We start from the raw sequence: 22,379 nt of genomic DNA on the forward strand, positions 1-22,379 counted from the left end.
ATAGTCTCTTTTTCCTTCCTCCCATCTTTTTCTTCTTTCTTTCTTCCCACTCTGTCTTTCCTTCCCTCTCTCTCTTCCTCTGTGTCTGTTTGTTATTAACTTTGTTGATATGTAATTGTTTTGCATGATTACACACATTTAATGTGCACATCTCAGCAAATCTGGACTTCCGTGCACACCTATGATTTCATTATCACACACACGCGCCTGAACAAAAATATCTGCTTCAGAGAGGTCCTTGTTTTCTTTCGTGTTGTGTTGATGTGTGTGTTTAAGGAGCATTCAACAGGAACACCTTCCTTTTAAAATGCTTTCAGGTGCACAGTACGATGTTAGCTGTAGGGTACCACGTTTTGTTCCATGAACACACGCCCCATCCCACGCTGTTCTTGGCTTCTATGGGTGTTTCAACTGCATGTGAGTGAGACTGGGTAGAAAGTATCCTTCTGAGACTTATTGATCCCACCTGGCATCATATCCTCTAGGTTTATGAACGATGTCACAAATGGCAAAATTTCCTCCTCTTTAAATGTTCCATTACATGTATAAATCACACTTTCTAAATCCATTCATCCATCTGCTAATAGATTCAGATTTATGCATAGTGGACAGACCTCTTTATTAAACCATCTTGAAATTATAGTGTTACTTACATTAATTAATAGCAAAAATATAGCCTGGGGAATATCAAAAGCATGAGTCAAGTCATGTGCCTCATAGCAGCGGCATGAAGGCCTGCACCAGCCTGCTGCTGTCTCGCGGCTCAGAGAACAGGAAAGCCTGGCTGAATTCCTCCACGGGACTGTAACTGCAGTTCAATTGAAAAATTCACACTTGTTTTGATTTTATTTATTTTATTATTTTATTTTATTTTTTTTGGGTCCAGTCGTGGGGCCTGAACTCTGGGCCTGAGCGCTGTCCCTCAGCAATTCAGCTCAAGGCTAGCGCTCTACCACTTGAGCCACAGTACCACTTCTGGCTTTTTTTCTTCTTATGTGGTGTTGAGGAATCGAACCCAAGGCCTCATGCATGCAAGGCGAGCGCTCTACCTCTGAGCCACCTCCCCAGCCCCTGTGATTTTACTTTTAATCTTATATTACACATTGATTTCCATAAACAGCATCCGCCTCTCCTCCTGGAAAGCAGATTTGACGGCGCTAATGCCGTCATGGAGTCTGTGCCTTGTGCAACTTATGTAACCTTAAACCTGTATTGAACGTGATGACAGACGGCGGCAATTCAAGGACCTTCAACTCCAAAGCCACTGTCTTGTTTTATTTGGGGGGGGGCAGGGGGCAGGTTAAATGGTTTGCCCAAGCATGTACACATGAACAGGAGCATCAGTGTGCAATGGAGATTCCTCCCTCTATTGTCCCCCACATCACAGCCTCAGCCAACAACAACCAGACACTAGGAGCCAGCACAGCTGCAGCAGGGCAGCCGCACCCTGTGTCCCTTGTGGTGGTCAGGCTGCTGCGACTGGTGTGGAGGGTCTCATGGAACCGAATGGCAGCCAAGAGACGCTGGAATAAGAACACACTAGGTTGTCAGACTCAGCAGAAGGAAAGGCAGGAAGGGAGAAAGTCCTCCTAACTGCTTTGCATAGGACCGTGAGCTCTGCTATCCACTTATATTTCGATTGTTTGACTGTTGGTTGACTGTACTGGGGTTTGAACCCAGTCCTCAAACTTTCTAGTAGGGGTGCCAACAGTTGGGCTATGCTTCTAGCCTTGCTTTTTGCTGAGTATGTTGGAGATGGACTGTAGTGAACGTACCTTCTTGGACCTTCTTACCAGCTTTCAGATTTCAGACTCCTGGTTAGCTGGGATTACATCTCAGGCATGAGCTACTGGCACCGGCCTGTGGTCTACGTTAACACAAAGCATAAAAATAGAAAACAGGGAATAGAGGGTATTTATAAAAAGAATTGGATAGATAAAATCAATAGTCCAATGTCAGACTTTAAAGAAAGAAAATAATGAAGTAAAAAACATTGTTCAGAAAGAATATGTCTTCTCAAGGTATCGGTGATGTAAGCATAGCCAGGCCATTTCTTTAGCATGATTAGCCAGGAGGCAGGGCTACGTCACAGGAAGCAGCAGCTGTGTGGCTGTATTCGTGAAGTTCTGGAATGATCCACATCAGCCTTCCCTCTCTGGGACTCATTTGCAGTGAAGATTTAGGACTAGTTCACCAACCGCCCTCACAGTTGTTTTGTGGGAATATTTTGCTTCATGTGATAAGATTAATGAGGGCCATTGTGAGAGAAAGTCACATAATTCATGCTCTCTGCTCTGTGTTACTTCCCTTCTAGAAATGCAAAAGAGGTTAATTTCAAGGTGACTTCTTGTAGCACCCATATACAGAAGATAAATAAATGTCGCCTTCAGCAACCAGCAAACTGCATTTGAAATTGTGTGCAGCTGTAGATGATTTACAGTTGGTGCACTTTTGTCACACACTCTAGGGAAGACACACTTGTTTAGAAAAAGCTGCGTCAAATACTACTTTCTTCTTGTGAATACCCTGCATTTCATTATTAAAGGAAGTAATTGTATAGCGAGTGACTGAAATTTAAATTGGTTACTTCAGTGCAGGAGGGCATGGAGTGAACCAACACCACAGAGGACTCTGGGAAGGCTGCCTCTGCTGGTGAACGCTGCTTGCTTTGCGAGAGCTAACGGTGTGCTGTCCTTTGGGTACAGGCTCAGCTCTGTTCCCAAAGGTATAGCTCAGTGCGCCTCCAGAATGAACACAGAATGGGATTTCCATGTCATCCAAGCTAGAAGTAAACGTGTGTGCTTGTCCCTGCAGCTCCCCTCACAACCCTTCCTGGTGCCCTCTCCCGAGCTGCGGCTCAGAACTCCCTGCCTTACCTGTCCATGTGCAGCCTTGGAGGAGCCTGGCTTCCTACATGATTCTCCATTCACATCTCTCGTTTTGGTTGATCCTAAACCTTGTCTCTCCCCGAGGCAACTCTGTGATGGCTCCACTGGCAGCTGGGCTCTCCCTTTCCACATACTTCTCAGGCCACAGCCCCTGAGCAAGGCCACAGGATTAGTTATGGCCAAACAAACACCAAAGGAAGAGACAGTCCCACTCCAAGTCACAGTGGGTCCTCAGAGAGGGCCACTCATAGGGGCCAACTTTTTTAGCCTCCCCGAGTCACACGGAGAGGGCCTTGTGTTTTATGTGCATCAGTGATTCAGCCCCAATCATGCAACACCTTAGTGAGACTAAGACAGAAACTTCCTCATGAAGCCCTTGTAAGTCTGGAGATCTCTCCTGGGTTGTAGAAGAGCCCGGAGGAATGGTGTGACTCATCTCTGTCCTGAGAGGAGCTCTGAGAGTCAACAGGGATGGCAGGGTGATAGGTCCTACAGCAAGGAGAGGGCCGTGCCTGGAGGGAGCGAGGTACCTGAGGTGCCCTTGAAAGAACTAGGTGTCAGTGGAGGCCCTGGAGGAAGGAGCAGGCCTCTTGGGAATCCATGCCTGGATTACGTCTCTGAGCAGGTGCTAGAGTTGGAGCCAGTCTCTGTGTGTTTCAAATAAACAGCTTTAAAGTGCTGGGTTGATGGCACTGCAGGGCTGATGATAGATGTAACTGGACATATTTTTCTGGGAAAGTACTCTGAATGTAGGGATCATAAAGTTGTCACAGATACACTTGGGCTGAAGAAACCTGCAGGACAAAGTTTAGAAACAAAAGCAAAAGCTGTAAACAAGAATAGGACTTGAGAGAAATCATAAAACCACAATCAGGCTCCAAGGAGTTCAGGCATTAATATTTTCAGAATATGATACCAGCACACTAAAAGAAAGAAGAGAAGTAATTAGAAACATGAGCAACGAGGAGAAAAATATTGAGTCTTGGTACATTTGTCAAAAAAATCAATTAGAAATCAAGAACAAATGTGAAAAGAGGGCAAATAGCCGGAGAGGTAGCACTAAAACAGCTTAGATGGAAACCAAGAGATCTGAAAGAGCACATAGCTCACGGAGTCAGGATCCCAAGAGCATTTCAGATTGAGAAAATGGCCTAGAAGCATCTGAAACTGGGGGAAAATACGAACCCTTATTTTCTGAGTCAGAAAACTAAAATCTTCACAAACCTAGAAGTTACAAAATACTAGTGATACAAATTTAAAAACGGAGAGATTCAAAATATCTACAAAAGAATGCCTTGGGACAAAACTAAAGACAGAAGAAGGTGAAATAACTCATTATTCGGAGAGAAAACTGCTGTCTGTCTGCAAGGGCAAAACAATGTCACAAGAAAAGGGAGCCATGTTTTTAAAAAGCATTGAGACACACTGAAGGAAATTTTGAAAGCAGAAACAAAGGTTTGCACTGGACATAGGTGAAGAACACAGCTGGCCAGGGGTTGGATGGGCTAAACCAACCCTGGCTGTGCTGCTGTGCTGATATGCTGAATGGGAGGGGAACTGCAAAACTAAATTACTACTGACAATGTCTTTCTGAGCCTGGGAGAGTGGTGGTGACAACAGTTGATCTTCTAAGTACATGTCTGTCTCCAGGTCTGAGCTCTCCCACTAACTCAAGACTAATTCATCCATGGGCATTCCTGTCAACTTCATACCTACCGGTTACCTCAAGTTTAGCCCAGTTCCCACCCCTTCATTGTTTCTTCCATCCTCCCCCGTTCAGGGAAGGAGTTAGTGTCATCCTTTTGGGTCGCCAGGTAAAACCATGGGCTCTTTCTCCCAGCTCCTCTCCCTGGGGGGGCGGGGGGGGGAATAAATAAGCACTGCTTTTTATTATTTTTCTATTTTTCTGGTTACTCTTGGGAGCCATGTACCAAACACTTCCACAGATTCTGGAGATTCAAAAACATTGTTTTTATTAAAAGAGATATTAAAACTATAATGTAGGCTGTGGTAAACGCCCTGGAGAGGAAAGCAGCAAAGTGACCCTGTAATTTGCCAGCAGGATGACAACATCGGATAACAGGGGAAACTCCTGCCAGAGAGTCCCCAGCTGAGCAGGATCCCCTACTCCCACGCAGGCAGCCTCTGGGTATGGGTTGGAGAACATTCCAGAGAGAAAACAGCAGGGAGAGCCACCTGCAAAACCCAGAAAACACACGCAAAGTGGGATTAAATGTTCACAAACACACTGAGGTAAGTGTGCAACAAATATAAATGAACTAAACTCGGCTGTTAAGAAATAGGGACTGGCAGATTCACGTTTGAAGTAATGCAGTTATGCGCTGTTCTGAAAAGACCACAGGGCACGAGAAGGGTGAAAAAGCCACAAGAGGCAAAAACAGCGCTGGGGACGCAGGTCCGGGCCCGGTGACAGGGCCATGGGCGGCACAGAGCGCGCTGCCAACCCTCCCCTAACCCGACACCAACCCAACCCTCCGAGGCGCCCCAGTGCTTTTAAAAGAACCAACGCGCCGGCCATCCCTGCCGAAGGAATGGCTGGTTGGCCGGACACGGGGTCTGAGGCCTGGGGGCTGGAGATTTGGGAAGCTCAGAAAAGCGACTTCCATGGTGGCCTGGAGGGTGCTTGGTAAAACGTGCTGGAGGCGGGCGGTGAGTTCGGAGGTGGCCAACACAGGACACGGCAAATGCTATTAAGTTAGTTGCCCTGGCCAGGCGGGGCCGGGGTGCTGGCCAGGCGGGGCCGGGGTGCGGGCCAGGCGGGGCCGGGGTGCTGGCCAGGCGGGGCCGGGGTGCTGGCCAGGGGGGGCAGGGGTGCTGGCCAGGGGGGGCCGGGGTGCGGGCCAGGCGGGGCCCGGGTGTCCGAGCGCAGCGCCCCCATGTGCCGACCCTGTGCGGGGCGTTCCCGCGTTAGACCCCGAGGGCGACCCTAGGCCGCGGGCGGGCTTTGGGTGAGTGGCCTGGGGTCTGGCTGGGGCGCCGCGTTGGTCCGCGGTGTCTCCGCTCCAGGCCCGCGCCCCGTCCGCGCCCTGCGTGCGGGGCCCCGGGAGGGGGCGCCCGCGCGCCTCTGTGCTCCAGTGCCCATTGCCGCCTCGTGCCCAGCGCTCAACGGACGCCCGGTCTCTATGGGGCGAGGGTGAGAGACACGGGCACCGCGGGCGCGCGGGCCGGGCCGGGCGGCGGAGCGGCCGGCGCTTCCTGGGAGCTGGGCCGGTCCCAAGGTCGGGCTGGGCGTGGCGTGCGGTGTGGGTTCCCTCCTCCCTCCCTCCTCCGTGGAAACCCCAGCCCGCGGTTCGAGTCCAGCTCTTCCAACTCACGCAGGGCTGGGCTGGCCGCGGTCCTGGGTCTGCAGATTTGTTCATGGAGCGCGGAGCGCCCCCGCCGAGGCCGTCCGGAACGGGGGCTCGCGGGAGCGTGGGGAGGGCGCGTGGCGGGGAGGGTGTGGCAAGGTGGGCGCAGGGCGGGCGCGTGGCGGGGAGGGCAGGGCGGGGCGGGCGCGTGGCGTGGCGGGGCGGGGCGATGTGGGGCGGGGCGGGGCGGGCGCACTGGCGGGGGCGCCGTTGTCTCGGTGACCAGGGCCAGGTGGAGTGAGCGCGCGGCCTCCCGGAGCCCAGGGTGCCCGGGGCAGCGGGAGGCGGCGGCGCCCGCGCGCTCGGACTTCCCGGGGCCTGTGCGAGGCGCGGGCCGCGGCCGCACGAAGTCTTCACCAGGCCCGGAGCCGCCGACCGCGCTCCTCGCGCGGAGCCCGGCGCGCGCCCGGGGACCCTCCGCACCCCGGCCGGGGCTGGACGGCGGCGCGCGGCGCCGGGGAGACCCGCGGAGACTCCGCAACAGGTGCGGCGCGCGGGGCTCCGGAGCGGCCGGCCGGCCCGCTCAGCCCGGGGATCCCGTCCTCCCCGGACCTCCGCCGGCTCGCGGCCGCGCTCCCCGCCCCGTGCCCGGCGCGGCCCCGGCCGTGCGTCCGGGCGAGCGATGGAGCCGCCGCCGGCCAACCTGAGCGAGGGGAACGGGAGCGGGGCCGCGCTCCCCGGGCTCCCCGCGCCCGAGCCGCGGCCGCTGCTCGGCATCGGCGTGGACAACTTGGTCACGCTGGTGGTGTTCGGCCTCATCTTCGCCCTGGGCGTGCTGGGCAACGGCGTGGTGATCGCGGTGCTGGCGCGCAGCCCGCCCGGCCGGCCCCGCAGCACCACCAACCTCTTCATCCTCAACCTGAGCATCGCAGACCTGGCCTACCTGCTCTTCTGCATCCCCTTCCAGGCCTCGGTGTACGCGCTGCCCACCTGGGTGCTGGGCGCCTTCATCTGCAAGTTCACCCACTACTTCTTCACCGTGTCCATGCTGGTCAGCGTCTTCACCCTGGCCGCCATGTCCGTGGACCGCTACGTGGCCATCGTGCACGCGCGGCGCTCGCCCGCGCTCAGGGTGTCCCGCAACGCGCTGCTGGGCCTGGCCTTCATCTGGGCGCTGTCCATCGCGCTGGCCTCGCCCGTCGCCTACCACCAGCGCCTCTTCCACCGCGGCGCCAACAACCAGACCTTCTGCTGGGACCAGTGGCCCAACAAGCTGCACAAGAAGGCCTACGTGGTGAGCACCTTCGTCTTCGGCTACCTGCTGCCGCTGCTGCTCATCTGCTTCTGCTATGCCAAGGTGGGTGCCCCGGCCTGGGGGAGGGGGGACGGCCGCGGGGGGAGGGGCCTCGTGTCCCTGCGCTGGTGACAGCGCTCCTGCACTGCCTGTGGTGCCCAGTGCTGCAACGAGGCTATCAGGGCTGCCTGTGGCTCTCATCTCTGCCCCGTGGCTCTCATCTCTGCCCCGTGGCTCCCAGCTCTGCCCCGTGGCTCTCATCTCTGCCCCGTGGCTCCCAGCCTTGCCCCGTGGCTCTCATCTCTGCCCCGTGGCTCTCATCTCTGCCCCGTGGCTCCCAGCTCTGCCCCGTGGCTCCCAGCTCTGCCCCGTGGCTCCCAGCCCTGCCCCGTGGCTCCCAGCCCTGCCCCGTGGCTCCCAGCCCTGACCCGTGGCTCTCAGCGCTGCCCCGTGGCTCCCAGCCCTGACCCGCGGCTCCCAGCCCTGCCCTGTGGCTCCCAGCCCTGCCCCGTGGCTCCCAGCCCTGCCCCGTGGCTCCCAGCCCTGACCCGTGGCTCTCAGCGCTGCCCCGTGGCTCTCATCTCTTCTCCGTGGCTCCCAGCCCTGCCCCGCGGCTCCTAGCCCTGCCCTGTGGCTCCCAGCCCTGCCCCGTGGCTCCCAGCCCTGCCCCGTGGCTCCCAGCCCTGACCCGTGGCTCTCAGCGCTGCCCCGTGGCTCTCATCTCTTCTCCGTGGCTCCCAGCCCTGCCCCGTGGCTCTCATCTCTGCCCCGTGGCTCCCAGCCCTGCCCCGTGGCTCCCAGCCCTGCCCCGTGGCTCCCAGCCCTGCCCCGTGGCTCTCATCTCTGCCCCGTGGCTCCCAGCCCTGCCCCGTGGCTCTCATCTCTGCCCCGTGGCTCCCAGCCCTGTCCCGTGGCTCCCAGCCCTGCCCCGTGGCTCCCAGCCCTTCCCTGTGGCACCTAGTGCTGCCCTGTGGCTCTCTCATCTCTGCTCCGTGGCTCCAGTGCTGCCCTGGTCCTCACTTGGCCCCTGTACACGGAGGCTTTGGGAAGATCAGTAACCTGCTGCTTGGGAGCTCTGGATATAATTTTGTGCAGTTTAGCTTTGTAGAGGGAAGAGCTATGTCGTCAGAGGCTGGACTAAGGCTGCAGAGAACCCAGGGTGGGAAGGAGTCGGGGTTTCCCGTTTGGATCAGTAGGAGGGCGGTCTGGACAGTGTCTAGGTAGGGATGGACATGTGCCCCGCCCTGAGGCTTGGAGGACCCGCTGCTGCCCCGCCCACCTCCCCTGCGATAGCTGTGAGCTGTGATCTCGCTCCCGCAGAGCCCAGCAGTGGTCTGAGACTCGCTCACAGATGGTGTCATTAATCATGGGCTTTGAAGTTTATGCTCGTTAAAAAGTCTTGAACTCTTGGCAAACGTACTGACGTACTGACATTCCAGTAACGTTGACCTGTTCTGTCTTGTCAGTTCTTGTAGCAAACGCCACTGTGCCCAACACCCCCCGCCCAGACTGTTATCATCGAGGGAACACACCTATGACACACTTCCATACACTCATTCCCACTTGTGCATACACACATTCACATGCATACAAGCCCACTGTCACACACACATGAACCCCTACACTCAAGATGCACACTCATGCACATACAAGCCCCGTTGTGCACACACACATGCACGTTTGCACGCATGTGCACACACACACACACACACACACATACACACACACACACACACTGGAAACCAATTTCAGAAGTTTTCACCTATTTCCATCCCTTCATGTCTCTCGTTTTATTTCTGCTGAGGTGAGACTCAAGAAATAGTATCAGTAGTGTTTGTAAGATGTCTGTCCCTCGCAAGCGCATTTAAAGTGAGCTGGCACCTTCACATTCATAGCCTCTGCACGGTGGCCTCTGCTGTGGATGGTAGCGTTTTTGGGTAGTATCTGGAAGAATGGACTGCGTGGGCAGTTGCATGTGCTGCGCAGTTGACACAGGGTTTGATAAAGAGCCAGAGTGCAGCACTTTGGAATGACAGTTTCTGCACTGTGACGCAGAGGCGGTGGCCCTCAGCAGTGATGTGATGTACAGTCGCCTGCGGGGGAGACCCGGCCCCTGTTTTAGGAATCAGGCAAAGCTGCTGTGGAGGTGTGAAACCCAGACCAGCTTCGGTAGATGGTAAATGACTCAGGAAAGGTTCTCAGGGAAGGGCAGTGGATGGGGCCGGAAGAATGGGAGGCTTGGTGCTAATGGGATTCTTAAAATACTTGGCTATTCGATTGCTAATTCCTGCTTTAGAACATTAACTTCATTTCCACAAAGCCTTCAGGAAAACTATCTGGAAATCTATGGAAACAAGAAACTGTTTGAACTACATAGGCTGCCATTTAAGAATTTATAGAAGTCCCACAGAAGGAAAGTTTCAAAAGTAATGTTTAAAAATGCAATAAACAGACCATCATTTGGGTATTTTTCATATGGAAAGAGGCTGTTTCTAGGCACAACTGGTAATCTTTCCTGTTCAAGTTAATATTTGCAAGTTCATTCTTGGCATGAATAGCTGGAGATGAGTTCTTTCAAGTGCCTTTCCTTGGTGTGGACATTAGTGTGTGCAATGCCTTGATACTTGAGTGTTATGTTCAGCACTGGTTATCTAGCTGATGGCCTCAGGGGAGGAGGTAGAGAGCCCGGGAAAGTGGTTAATATTAGAGTGTGCTTTATTTTAAACTTTTTGAGAGAATTGCTGAGGTAGTGTGCTGTGCTTTGCAGGGCTGGAGGATGCATCTTTGAGGCTGACCCAACCCTTCCCATCCCCCCATCCCCTCCCACCCCAGTCTTGTCTCTGTGAGGCTGCTTCCCCCCCTTGCTTCTCTTATTGTGACATGGGACACACCCCTGTGGGCAAACCCAGTCTCCTTCACAGCCCAGCCTGCGCCCAGTGTGCCCTGGCTTGGATGGGTGAAGTTGCCTTCTTTCACACATTCTGAAATGTACAGAATGGCCAACACAGCCCATCATGCTGCCTGCGCACTCTTCTTCCTGAAGACTCATCCCAAGATGGCTCCGAGCGCTTAGAGCCTGAGCTACGAAGAGAAATGGAGCTAAGGAGAAGAAATGCCTGGGATACTTTTCTCTGTTGGGCATTGGGCGGCGTTCAGTATTCTTAGGAGCTTGGAAGTTGTTGAACTGTGTACAACTTCTGAGGAGTGTAGGAGCTGGTCCCCCGCACTGGTGTCCTTCTCTGGCTTCCTGTCACAGCCATTCCTCTGGCAGCTTCTGTGCTCCTTGATCTCAATGGCCAGTGTTATCCTGTGGTCTACAGGGCAGGGAGCTGCTGGCCGGCTTGCTGGTCTTGTCCCTTAGGTAGTGTCTTGCCTCTGCTTGCCCCCCCCCCCCCCTTTCCCATCTTACTAGATCATCTCACCTTGTGTAGAAAAGCTCCTTTCTGATCTATTCTCAGTCCATCTTTATGCTTCAGTGTCTGCTGGCAGAAGGCAGCTTGTTGTCTGTGTGTGAGGACTCACCCCGAATGTCCTGTCCAGCTGTGCACGATGCGGGGCATTGCGGAAAGCCGCGTGGTGGTGCCTCAGCCGGGAGGAGGAGCTGAGGGGAGCTCACACCGGGCATGGCAGCATCGCTGCTCGCAGGTCGAGGCTGGCAAGAATACTTGTAGGTTCTCCATTATGGCAGGACTGATGCCGAGCAATGGAACAGGCTTCTCAGCAAGGCCAGTTGAGTTGAATTATTCCATGCTGCAGTGCTAGAGAAAAGCAGAGACGGGGCTGGAGCTGCCTCCAGTTCTGCCATGGGCAGTCTGAAGCCCTCAGCCACCCGGGCACAGAATCTGCTCCAGGTGTCCCCTCAGGGCATAGAAACAGGAGGCCTGGCGTGGGTCCTGAAGGGTTGGCACCATGGCTCAAGCTCATGTTGGGGATTCCTGTATGCAACCAAGAATCTCACGTCGTTTCTCTGGAAGGGTGCACTGGCAAGAGAGGACAGCTTCCTCTCTTACAGAAACCAGCGTGTCTCCTGATGGGGATAGTCATAAGCCATCGTTGATGCTAGTCCCCAGATAAAAGCTGTCTAAAGACATGGCATGGGGTAGAATTTGAGTACCAGATGACAGGAGGTCGGGTGGGTGCATGGGTGGTGCTTGGCATTCTGGAGATTTGCAGTGGAGAGGGGCACACGGGAGGAAAGGGCTCCTGCAGGAGGAGAGGGCTCGTAGGGTCGAATGGGAGGAACACATTGGCCCCGCTGAAGAAGGATGTCTGACAACATTTTCTGCTTGTTCGTTGGGCTCTCCACATTGGAGGGTAAACTCTCAGAGTGCAAGCCTTTCATTTTCATGAACTCCAGGGTAGTATTGTGTTCAGCCCACAGCAGAGACGAGCCAGAAGACAGACCAATAGCATGTAGGAGGAGGTCCTGGGGTAAGTCTTTCTGAAAGAAATCCCAGTTCTCGGTCTTCCAGAACTTTACATGGCTACATACTAGCTTGGGTGGTGACCAGTCTTTCTGGGATAGTCTAAATATACCTGGTGATTCAGACTCGCGGCTCCTTTACCCCATGACTGGAGTTTCTACTTTCATCAAACAGTGATGTTACCAGTTCAGAATGCCAGTAATTGACAGGGCAAAACAAACAGGTGATGGTAGTGGGTGTGAAGCAAACCAGTTTCATTGGTCTGTGTCTCGCAGGTCCTGAGTCATCTGCACAAAAAGTTGAAGAACATATCAAAGAAGTCTGAAGCATCCAAGAAAAAGGTAACATTTTCCTGAAAATATTGCCTCTCACTTTTGAGAACCTGGTTTACTTCTGGTTTTAATTGTCCTCATGTCCACCCCACACATATGAAGTGGACTCTCCAAGGCAGAAATTTCCACTAAGGGGTAGGGCAGTGAAGGCCAGGTTTGGTGAGGGCATGCCAACTAGGTGTGTGCTTGTTCATTTGCCATTTCTGGTGCAATTCCAAAAAGCCTGGCTTGATTCTCTTGAGCGAACATCAGTAAAAACCGTCACAAAGAACAGAAGAGCAGCTACATGAGCTCCGGGACTCCTCCCTGCACTGGTGCTATTCCTGGCTCCCAGGGCACAGGGAGGAAGACGCGGTAGCTCCATCGGCCCTTCTCGATCTTTCTCCTCCAGAGGATCTCTAGTTAAGGAAGCTCTCCCTGAGTAAGACGAAAGCATCCACCTGTCTTGGACATGGCTGTTTTATGCACTGGGCCTCATTTAACTCTTACTCAGATAAAATCTATATACTTTCTGATTTTAGACAGTGGAAGGAGACTCGTAGACAATCTGATTAGGTAGAAAAAGATTAACACCAGGCATTTGAAACCCACAGACATTAGTGGTAGTATCTTAAATTGCTTTGTTTTTCTTTTAAGATATTTATTATGAACAATGTCATAAATGATTCTCAGAAATGCCCAGTTAGATAATCATATTTACTCTATACATGCTCCTTAAATGAAGGACAGCTTTTCTGACTTCTCTGTTTAGAAACAGTGCTATGGCTGAAGCTGATAACCAATGGCAGAAAACGGGAGGAGAAGCCACCCCTGAGGCCTTGTGCCTGTCCTGTGAGGTCTGCTCAGAGCCCTGCCCATCACGAGCCTCTCCCCCTGCTTGCTCCGTCTGCCCCTCCTGGTTATGTGGGCTTCATTTTAAACTCTAGCCCTTCTCTATAGCAGAGGAAGTGTTAAATTATATGAGTGGAATCAGCTATAAAAGCCGTTTCCTCTGGCATTTCATGAATGTACATTTCTGCTGCAGATTTTACAGTTTTACCAGCCAGTTCATTTTTTCCTTTGAGGCACACTTCTCAAAGCCGAGAAACTGATTGATTACAAACAATTGAGGATTGCTTGTGATTTCTCCCTAGATGGTGATATATAGAGTAGTTACCTTGTGCAGGGCCTAGCCAGCCCATGGGATTCTAAGAGGTGCTGGCTGCATTTCGAAGCTAGCGTTGTAGTGGAAGAGATGGATGTGCAATTCTGTTGAGTATTCAGCAAGAGAAGCAGTTGGAGAGGCAAGGGAGGGAAAGATGGATTGCTTTTGGGAGGAAGGAGGTCTGCTCAGCTCTAATAGAGACGGCATTGCTGAACTATGCCGACCATTTATTATTGACTCAAAAGAGTTTGTGGCCACTGGAAGAAAAAAAAAAGGTATGTCTTGACCACGCACTGGAACTTATGTGCAGCTACAGCTAGCTTCATCTCTATGTGTGTAGAGGTTTTGGAGAGAGAGGGTAAAAGTATTCAAGAATAGCAAAGTGCTATTCTGTCTTACCAGAAACAAGCGGAAGAGCTTCTATTTTGTTTTACAATAAAAAAGATTAGTAGATAGTTTAACAACTTATTTGTATAGATGTATGCACAATACAGGCCCATGCATGTAAAATACATATTTATTGAAAGTTATTCTTTTTTGTTTTGTTTTGTTTTTGTCGGTCATGGGGCCTGAACTCTGGGCCTGGGCGCTGTCCCTCAGCTCTTCAGCTCAAGGCTTGCACTCTACCACTTCAGCCACAGTGCCACTTCCAGCTTTTTCTGTTTATGTGGTGCTGAGGAATCAAACCCAGGGCCTCATGCATGCAAGGCAAGTGCTCTACCACTGAGCCGCCACCTTCCCAGCCCTATTAAAAGTTATTCTTTTGCTCATTCTTACCCTATGAGAAAGAAAGTTAGCCTTTGAAAAGTGGGAACAAAACGTCTTTCCCTTCTCACAGCCCCTCAGCGGGCGTCAGATCCCCTTTATATATTTAACTCTCCTTGTGGCTCTTTTATCTGCTGTGTTGCTTCATTTCGCTTGCTTGCTGTTTTTCTGTCTCCCTGTCGTGAAGCCATCTGAGAGATGTTGTCTGTCATTCACACAAGGCATGCTGCACTTGCTGTTTGTGATTCTTAGCTGGTCCTGCCAAGTTCCACTAGGTGTCTTGTGAGAAAGACTCTTTGAAGAAGGGACAGGGGTCTCAGATGCCTTGGAAAGGAGCTCACACAGTCAGGAGGGAGTCTCATGTTCTCTGGACTCTCTCTGCATAAGGCACAAGCACCACATTATAAGGGGCCGATCATCAAGTAGCATAGAGATTTAGGACAGAGCTTTAAACATACATAAAACGGAGCTTGAACTCAGGGCTTTCTGCTTGCTGGCCAAGGGCTCTACTGCGTGAGCCATGCTCCCCATGCTTTTGATTGTAGTTTGCTTTTCAGATAGGGTCATCTTTAATTTCCTCCAGCTGGCCTTATCTTCACCTGCTGTGTAGATAAGATTGCAGGCTTGAGCTGCCAAGCCTGGCCAGAACATAACTTGACTGGCTTTTTGCCATGAAAGAAAACATTGAGATGTTACGCTATAAAAACAGATGTGATCAACAGTACAGATACTGGTTCTAGGGGCTCTCATTATTACACTGGTATTTTCAGAGCGAAAGATAAGTGTTATCTCCTTGAATTTGGGGGTTATCATTATTAAACCCATAAGAGATTGTCTTTTATCTGGGGAGGATGAGCTAGGTGATTTTTGTTGTGGCTTTTATGTAATTCATCAGGGGTGAGCTTATAAAAGATGCACATTGCCTGATGACTGTCCAGTAACCACCACCATAGGAATCAGGCAGGGAGAGGAGGCAGAGACTTCTGAGTTTAGGAAAGCCTCCATCCAGGGGGTGCTGTTCTCCTAGCACCCAGGGCGGGGATCGGTGCCCGTGCTCTGTGATGACCACATAGCCGACTTGGTGTGTGCTGGACATCCTGTCTTCTGAGTTTAGCATGTTTGAGGCTGTTGGTGGATTAAGAAGGGTGGTTTCCCAGCAGCACAGAGCTTCCCCTGCTTGCTTCCCCTGGCCTCACCCAATGTCCAGCCACACACACGGGTGCATTTGATCCTTCCTGTTTCTGCGGCTAAGGTGGAGTCAGTCCAAAAATCAGAACCAAGGCTTGTGACGTGTCAGTGGGTGAGGCCCAGGAAGACAGTGTTCCAAGGCTTGTGACATGTCAGTGGGTGAGGCCCAGGAAGACAGTGTTCCAAGGCTTGTGACGTGTCAGTGGGTGAGGCCCAGGAAGACAGTGTTGCCCCGCAGGCCGGGCTGCTCCCGGGAGGGCACTAGAGCCTCCGGGACCCCAGCTGGGACCCAACCGAGTTAATCAGTTCTCTTAGGAGCAGGCTTATGATTGTTTACGTACACGCTCATCAGCATTCTTCCCCAACATTTCTATTGTAAATTGTTACCCAGTCATGTCTCAAAGCGATGAGGAGAATTAAAAAAAAAAAAAAGCCCAGCTGTTGTCCCTGTTTCTGAGACTGATGTAAAGGAGAACTCCCAGTAAACCCAACACTCAGGTAAGCCACCCACGCCGCAGGACGCCGTGGTGCAGCTGGGCACCCTGCCCTTGAGGGTCGGGAAAGGTAAGGATCTTATCACTGAGCTGTGTGTGTATATGGGGGGGCCTCATTCTGCTCTGCACTTAGTAAACATTTCCTAAAAGAAGCAGTGACATGGAATATTGATACAGCAATTATTTTGTGAAGTGGAGAGATGGATGGAAAGGGAAGGATGCTTTCTGTTCTGTTCGCAGGATAATCATTTCTAGATCGTTGGATCAAATCACTAGAGAATGGCATTTCTTGTGCCCTAATGGATAAATGGATTGGTAGCAAACAGTGCCTTCGTACACATGAGTAGCTCCTCTGTTTGCTTTTTGCACCAGGCAGTAGGTGGACGTGGTGTGTAAGCTTTCACCCCGCAGCACCTGTCTGTGGGTTTTATCCCTGAGTTGCTTTAGAGCTTAATGGATTAGGCACAATCTGGCCATCATCATTTCACTGCCTCGTCCTCTTCACGAACAAGGAAGCTGAGACTCAGCCAGGGGAGACCATTTTTTAAAGGTCGTGCAATCAGCTTCCACCCGGACCTGCTGTCAGGCCGGAGTCCTGCGCAGCCTCCTGGGTCCACCCCTTCCTGGTGTTGGCCAGTCTTGACCTGACACCCGATGGTCCCTTCCGCCATCTCTACCTTCCTGGTGTTGGCCAGTCTTGACCTGAAACCGACTCTCCCTGCCGCCATCTCTGCCTGGCTTCTGGTTTCCTCGCTCCCATCTTCCCTCCCGGGTAATCTTCTGCTTGTGTTTTGTTTTGCCACCTGCACCCACCCTGGAAGCATTGGGATCACACATTTCCTCGTCGGCACCACTTCCTGTGTGGAAGGCATCACACGGCGAGGTGGCGTGGACCGGCCCTGGCGTGGATGTCCCTTGGGGCAGTGTGGCGCTCCCTCACCCGCCCCCCTGCAGTCCTACGTGGCACGAATCATGTTTTACATGGAGGAGTTGATGTTGTAACAGTGATTCCCAGGACCAATTACTCTCAGTGTGAAGTTACAAGAAAATGAGGGTTCATGTGTTTTTTACCACGCCTTCTCCTTTCTCATTTTTCTTAAATCTCCCAACTTTCCTTCCCAACCAAGCGTTTAACTGGGAGGAGACAGACCAAGAGCTTCCGGGCGCTCTCTGAACCTGGGTGCCATGACCGGTCAGGGAGGGACTGGCCAGGCGGCCTGGTCTGTGGAGCACAGGGCAGTGCCAGGAAAAGCCGTGTGGTACAGTGGGCTGCCCCCACCAGGGCCCACTCCCTGTGTTCAAGTTCACCCTGGATGGCTCACTAGGTGAGCTGTGTGTGGCAAGAGCCAGGTTGCGTGTCTCCTGTAAGGAATGAGCCCCGGACAGAGCAAGCTACCCATGAGCCTTTGTGGACAGGTCAGCGGGGAGCATCCGTGTCTGAGCGGGGAGCGGACACAGATGTACACATGTTATCTTCTGGGGCCTCTGTCCCCACTTCCTCTGTGCTCTGCTTGGAAAGGGCCCTGGGGTGGCAGCAGAGGGAGCAGCGGGGGGGGGTCCTCACCGGGGCCCCCATTCCACGTGAGCATGGGGGCCTGCTGTGTCTCCCAGACCTGTGGGTGGCATGGGAGGAGATGGGGTGATTGGCGGTATTCACCCTCTGCCACACCCTCCGCCTTGTTGGTCTTGCCTGGGCCACCAGATTCTGGCCGGGCTCTGCCGCAGTGCCTGCTGGACAGAAGCGACCATCGCAGCACATCGGATCGCCTTCAGGAAGGCGTGTACACGCACACGGGCACTCTTCCCTTTGACATCATGGAGTGGCCTCCCAGTGGCTCCCATGGCTAGCTCTGTCGTGCTGCCTTTGGACAGGCTCTGTCTGAGCCTCCGGCGGGCGGTCCCTGACAGGTGACGTGTGCTCACCACACTGCCTGCGGCCAGGAAGACACAGCCAGCCTGGAGCCACTTTCTGCCATGCACTCAGAAGCCATGCAGGGCACCCTGACAGGCCTCAGGAGCCACAAGGAAAAGATGAAGCCATACAGCAGACAGGGCTGAGTCTGGAGAGGTGAATGGCCCAGGGCACCAGTGCTGTGGTCTTTAATTCCCGCTGTTGATGAGGAGAAGTGAGCTCTTCTCCCGGGGCTGGGGGGGGCTGTCTGGAGGAAAGTTCAACCCCTGCTGTTCTGTGTGTGTGTATGCTGCGAGTGTGTGGGCTGTGAGACAAGGTCTTGTTTTCTATGTAGCCCAAGCTAGCTTCATATTCTCAGTTCTCCTTCAACTTCCTAGAGCTGGGATTACAGGCGTGTGCTACAGCTTGTGTCTGGTGTAGACCTTTTCTATTTGAAATCACAGCCTTAAGTCTTTACATATATTGATTCCCAAGACCCAGTCTACAAGGGATTTCATACAGGTGAGGTAATTGCCACAGACGGCAGCAATCGGTCCCGAGGCAGTCAGGAGCAGGGCAGCAGGCAAGGTTCACGCCCCAGCAGATTCAGCATCTTGTCACAGAACGATCTCAGGGTGCATTGTGGGACGCTCTGTGCTTTCTGGTTGTAATGGGTGCCTTTCCTCCTTGTTGCCCTCCCCTCCCCTCCCCCTCCCTCCCCGCTCCAGACGGCGCAGACAGTCCTGGTGGTGGTGGTGGTGTTTGGCATCTCCTGGCTGCCCCACCACATCATCCACCTGTGGGTGGAGTTCGGGGCCTTCCCGCTGACCCCAGCCTCCTTCTTCTTCCGCATCACCGCGCACTGCCTGGCCTACAGCAACTCTTCCGTGAACCCCATCATCTACGCCTTCCTCTCTGAGAACTTCCGCAAAGCCTACAAGCAAGTGTTCAAGTGTCCCATCGGCAAGAATCCACCTGCCCACGAGAACAAAGAAAGCAGAAGTCGACTGGACACCCCGCCGTCCACCAACTGCACCCACGTGTGAGGGACGGGCCAGCTATCCCCCGTGGCCGGGCCCCCATGGGAGCGGACCGGACCCTGCAGGAAGATCCTCCTGGTGTGGCCTGCGCATTCTCACTGGGCTAGCTGCATATCCTGCACGTGTGTGTGCGTGTGTGTGTGGGGGGGGGTTCACATCCACTCTGGGCCACTGGAGATCATTTTCTCTTCGATGACTACTCTGTGTTTCTAAGGAGGAAAAGGCTATGTAGTTTTCGGGCATGGGAAGAGTGGAAGTTTGCTAGACTTCTACAGGTAGGGTCAGTTCTTTGTAAAGACAAGCTCTGTAACATGGTGAGGAAAGCCTGCAATCTTTATTTTAAATGCGATGTATTTGGGAAAAAAACCCTGTGCTTTTGTTTTTCAGTTTAAAGGAAGAGACACTATTAAAAGCTATGCGTTATTATTTATTTATTTAGTTAGTTAGTTATTTTTGTCCTGGTCCTGGGGCCTGAACTCAGGGTTCAGGCCTGAACTCTCCCTGAGCTGCTTCTGCAGTTCTGCTTGTAGGTTTTTGGCAATTTAGATATAAGAATCGTATGGACTTCCTGCCCAGGCTGGCTTTAAACTATGATCCTCAGATCTCAGCCTCCCGAGTAGCTAGGGTGACAGGCGTGATCCACCAGCACCAGGCAAAAGCTTTGTGTTTTAAAATACAAGGATGAACATGCTGTAGTGCCATTTATAAAGAGGCACCTATGCTGGGTGGAAGAGGCTGCCCCATCCCCCCCCCCCCCCGGGGGGCCCGCTCTCGGTGTCGGCCGCGTGCAGGGCTGTGGAGGGCCCGTGCCCATCCAGCCTGGTGAGGTCCACCTAGCTCACCTCCGGAGCTCAACATGGGGTGGCAGCAGGGACTTGGTCTCCTAAAACTGTCTTGCGAGCTGAGACTTTAGAGTTGACTGAGCAGAGGCAGAAGAGAGTGGTGAGTAGCTCTGCTCCAGCGGCAGGAACTGAGGACCAGTATTGAGAAAGAAATAGGGTGTCATAGTTTTATAAGGCCCAGCAAGGTATCCCCGTGTCTCGGGCCCCTCTGGCTTCAGTTCACAGGCGGCAGCGAGGATGACGGAGTCGGCAGATCTGGGGGGCTGATGGTTGCAGGCTTCAGGGAGCCGCAGGGGTAGGAGCGTAACCGGGCACCGTGTCACACAGTGCAGGGCTGCAGCAGGCCGGAGGCTCGAGTTGGATTTCATCGGAAGAAAACGGATCTTGTGGAGAAATAGGCTGAGGGGTATCTTGTCTCATGCGACACGCTTTTGTTGGCTTAAATCAGCACTAATATGTAATGCACATTCTCCCCACCATTACTCTGCTTGATGTGGGGTGAAAACCATCACCCCTTGGGGTTGTGAATGGAGTTGCCAAGGCATTTCATATTACTTATGTTCACAACGAAACAGTGGCCCGAGAATGTGAAAATGTCTTCTAGTAGAGAACAGGGAGATGCTGAGATCTGGTAAGAGGAGGTTTTCACTGAATGCTATGTGCCATTTCTGTGCCCAGTCCCTTGCTTGCAGGCAGCTCACGGCCCCGGCAGCTTCCATGGTACATGGAATGTCACAGTCTAGAACCCTGTGTGTCTAGCAGCCGTGCAGTGAGCTTCCCTACTTTGCATTCCCCTTGCTGGAGCCCAGCCCTGAGCGGCTGCCTTGCAGAGGCTGGCAGAGGCCAGCGGGCAGTGGCAGAGGCCAGCGGGCAGTGGCAGAGGCCACGGGCAGTGACAGAGGCCAGCGGGCAGTGGCAGAGGCCAGCAGGCAGTGACAGAGGCCAGCGGGCAGTGGCAGAAGCCACGGGCAGTGACAGAGGCCAGAGGGCAGTGGCAGAGGCCGCGCGGGCAGTGGCAGAAGCCACGGGCAGTGACAGAGGCCAGCGGACAGTGACAGAGGCCACGGGCAGTGAGGAAGTGGGCTGCTGCTCCTGAGACCGAGTACTGTGTTGTAGACTGTCGACCACATGTTTGTCCATTTGTCACTGGAGCCACTTTCTCACAGCGTTCAAGTCTAGACTATTTCCTAACGAATTTTGATCCTAGGTAGAGCTTGCACGAGGAGTTCTACCTGAGGCCGTGTGGAACACTGCATCAGCAGGTGTGGGAGGAGCCTGTGGGTTTGCCAGGCTTTGGCTCCAAAGGACTTTATTTTCTAGTAGTTGCCACGCCCAGCCAGCCCTGGGCACAGCCCCTCCAGCCAGCCCATGGCCCCTCCAGCCAGCCCTGGACACAGCCCTCCACCAGCCCTGGACACGGCCCCTCCAGCCAGCCCTGGACACAGCCCTCCACCAGCCCTGGACACGGCCCCTCCAGCCAGCCCTGGACACGGCCCCTCCAGCCAGCCCTGGACACAGCCCTCCAGCCAGCCCTGGACACAGCTCTCCAGCCAGCCCTGGGCACGGCCCCTCCAGCCAGCCCTGGACACAGCCCTCCAGCCAGCCCTGGACACAGCCCTCCAGCCAGCCCTGGACACAGCCCTCCAGCCAGCCCTGGGCACGGCCCCTCCAGCCAGCCCTGGACACAGCCCTCCAGCCAGCCCTGGGCACGGCCCCTCCAGCCAGCCCTGGACACAGCCCTCCAGCCAGCCCTGGGCACGGCCCCTCCAGCCAGCCCTGGACACAGCCCTCCAGCCAGCCCTGGACACAGCCCTCCAGCCAGCCCTGGGCACGACCCCTCCAGCCAGCCCTGGGCACGGCCCCTCCAGCCAGCCCTGGACACAGCCCTCCAGCCAGCCCTGGACACAGCCCTCCAGCCAGCCCTGGGCACGGCCCCTCCAGCCAGCCCTGGGCATGGCCCCTCCAGCCACTCTTCTGCAGGCCTGTCTGCCCAGGAGCTGTGGTGCGTCTTTGGAAGGACACCTACTTTCTCCTTAGGCATGGCTGCCCACAACACCCACACAGCCACTGTCGGTCTGAGGTATCTGGGGTGTCTGCGTTCACACAGGGAGTTGAGCTCTGGAAGATTTCAGTAGTCAAAATGCTCGCTCTTCCCCATGTATAAGCTCTTCCCCTGTGACCACTGTAGCATGATTGCAGACTTGTTCTTGTCCTGCCTTTCTGGGAGCTACGTTAAGTACTTGCTCTGCGCTTTCTGTGTACATATGCAATGATATGGTGGCTTCTGATTTTCTTGTTTTTTTTTGTGCCAATCCTGTCGCTTGAACGCAGAGCCTGGGCACTGTCCCTGAGCTTTTTTGCTTGTTAAGGCTAGTACTCCACCACCTGAGTCATTCCACTCCCAGCTTTCTTGGTGGTTCATTGGAGGTAAGAGTCTCATGCACTTTCCTGTCCCGGACTGGCTTTGGTCCCTGACCCTCAGATACAGCTTCCTGAGCAGCTAGGATGACAGGCGTGAGCCACAGCACAACACACCCGGCTGGTTTCTGGCTATTTGAAGAGAACTATTTTTGCTTTTAACTCAGTTGTTCCATGTTATACACTGGGAGTGGGAACCTCATTTCCTGCCCCACTTCCCTCCATCCTTTGATATCAATTTAGTTCTCTGCAGAATTCCTCACTCTCGTGTTGATCGCAGTGAAGTTCCTCCACTACCCAGACCCACGGGCTCTGGAGTGTGAGTCACGCGCTGTGCACAGCTTCTCATGA

At 53.7% G+C, this 22,379-nt stretch overlaps 1 protein-coding gene across 1 annotated transcript; it reads left to right on the forward strand.

Annotated features, from left to right (window-relative positions):
* Nucleotides 1-6,878: 6,878 nt before the first annotated feature.
* Nucleotides 6,879-18,774, forward strand: Galr1 (galanin receptor 1). Its single transcript, XM_042693534.1, has 3 exons — nt 6,879-7,553; nt 12,190-12,255; nt 18,457-18,774. Exons 1-3 carry the CDS (start codon nt 6,879-6,881, stop codon nt 18,772-18,774), a joined length of 1,059 nt encoding a protein of 352 aa, XP_042549468.1.
* Nucleotides 18,775-22,379: the final 3,605 nt, after the last annotated feature.

This window comes from Dipodomys spectabilis, unplaced genomic scaffold (assembly GCF_019054845.1).
Source record: "Dipodomys spectabilis isolate Male_0828 unplaced genomic scaffold, ASM1905484v1 ptg000169l, whole genome shotgun sequence".
Lineage (NCBI taxonomy): Eukaryota > Metazoa > Chordata > Mammalia > Rodentia > Heteromyidae > Dipodomys > Dipodomys spectabilis.

Coding starts and splice junctions, on each gene's coding strand:
- Galr1 (XM_042693534.1), top strand. CDS start 6,879: ATGGAGCCGCCGCCGGCCAACCTGAGCGAGGGGAACGGGAGCGGGGCC. Junction 7,554..12,189: donor TCTGCTTCTGCTATGCCAAG/GTGGGTGCCCCG, acceptor TGTGTCTCGCAG/GTCCTGAGTCATCTGCACAA. Junction 12,256..18,456: donor CTGAAGCATCCAAGAAAAAG/GTAACATTTTCC, acceptor TCCCCGCTCCAG/ACGGCGCAGACAGTCCTGGT.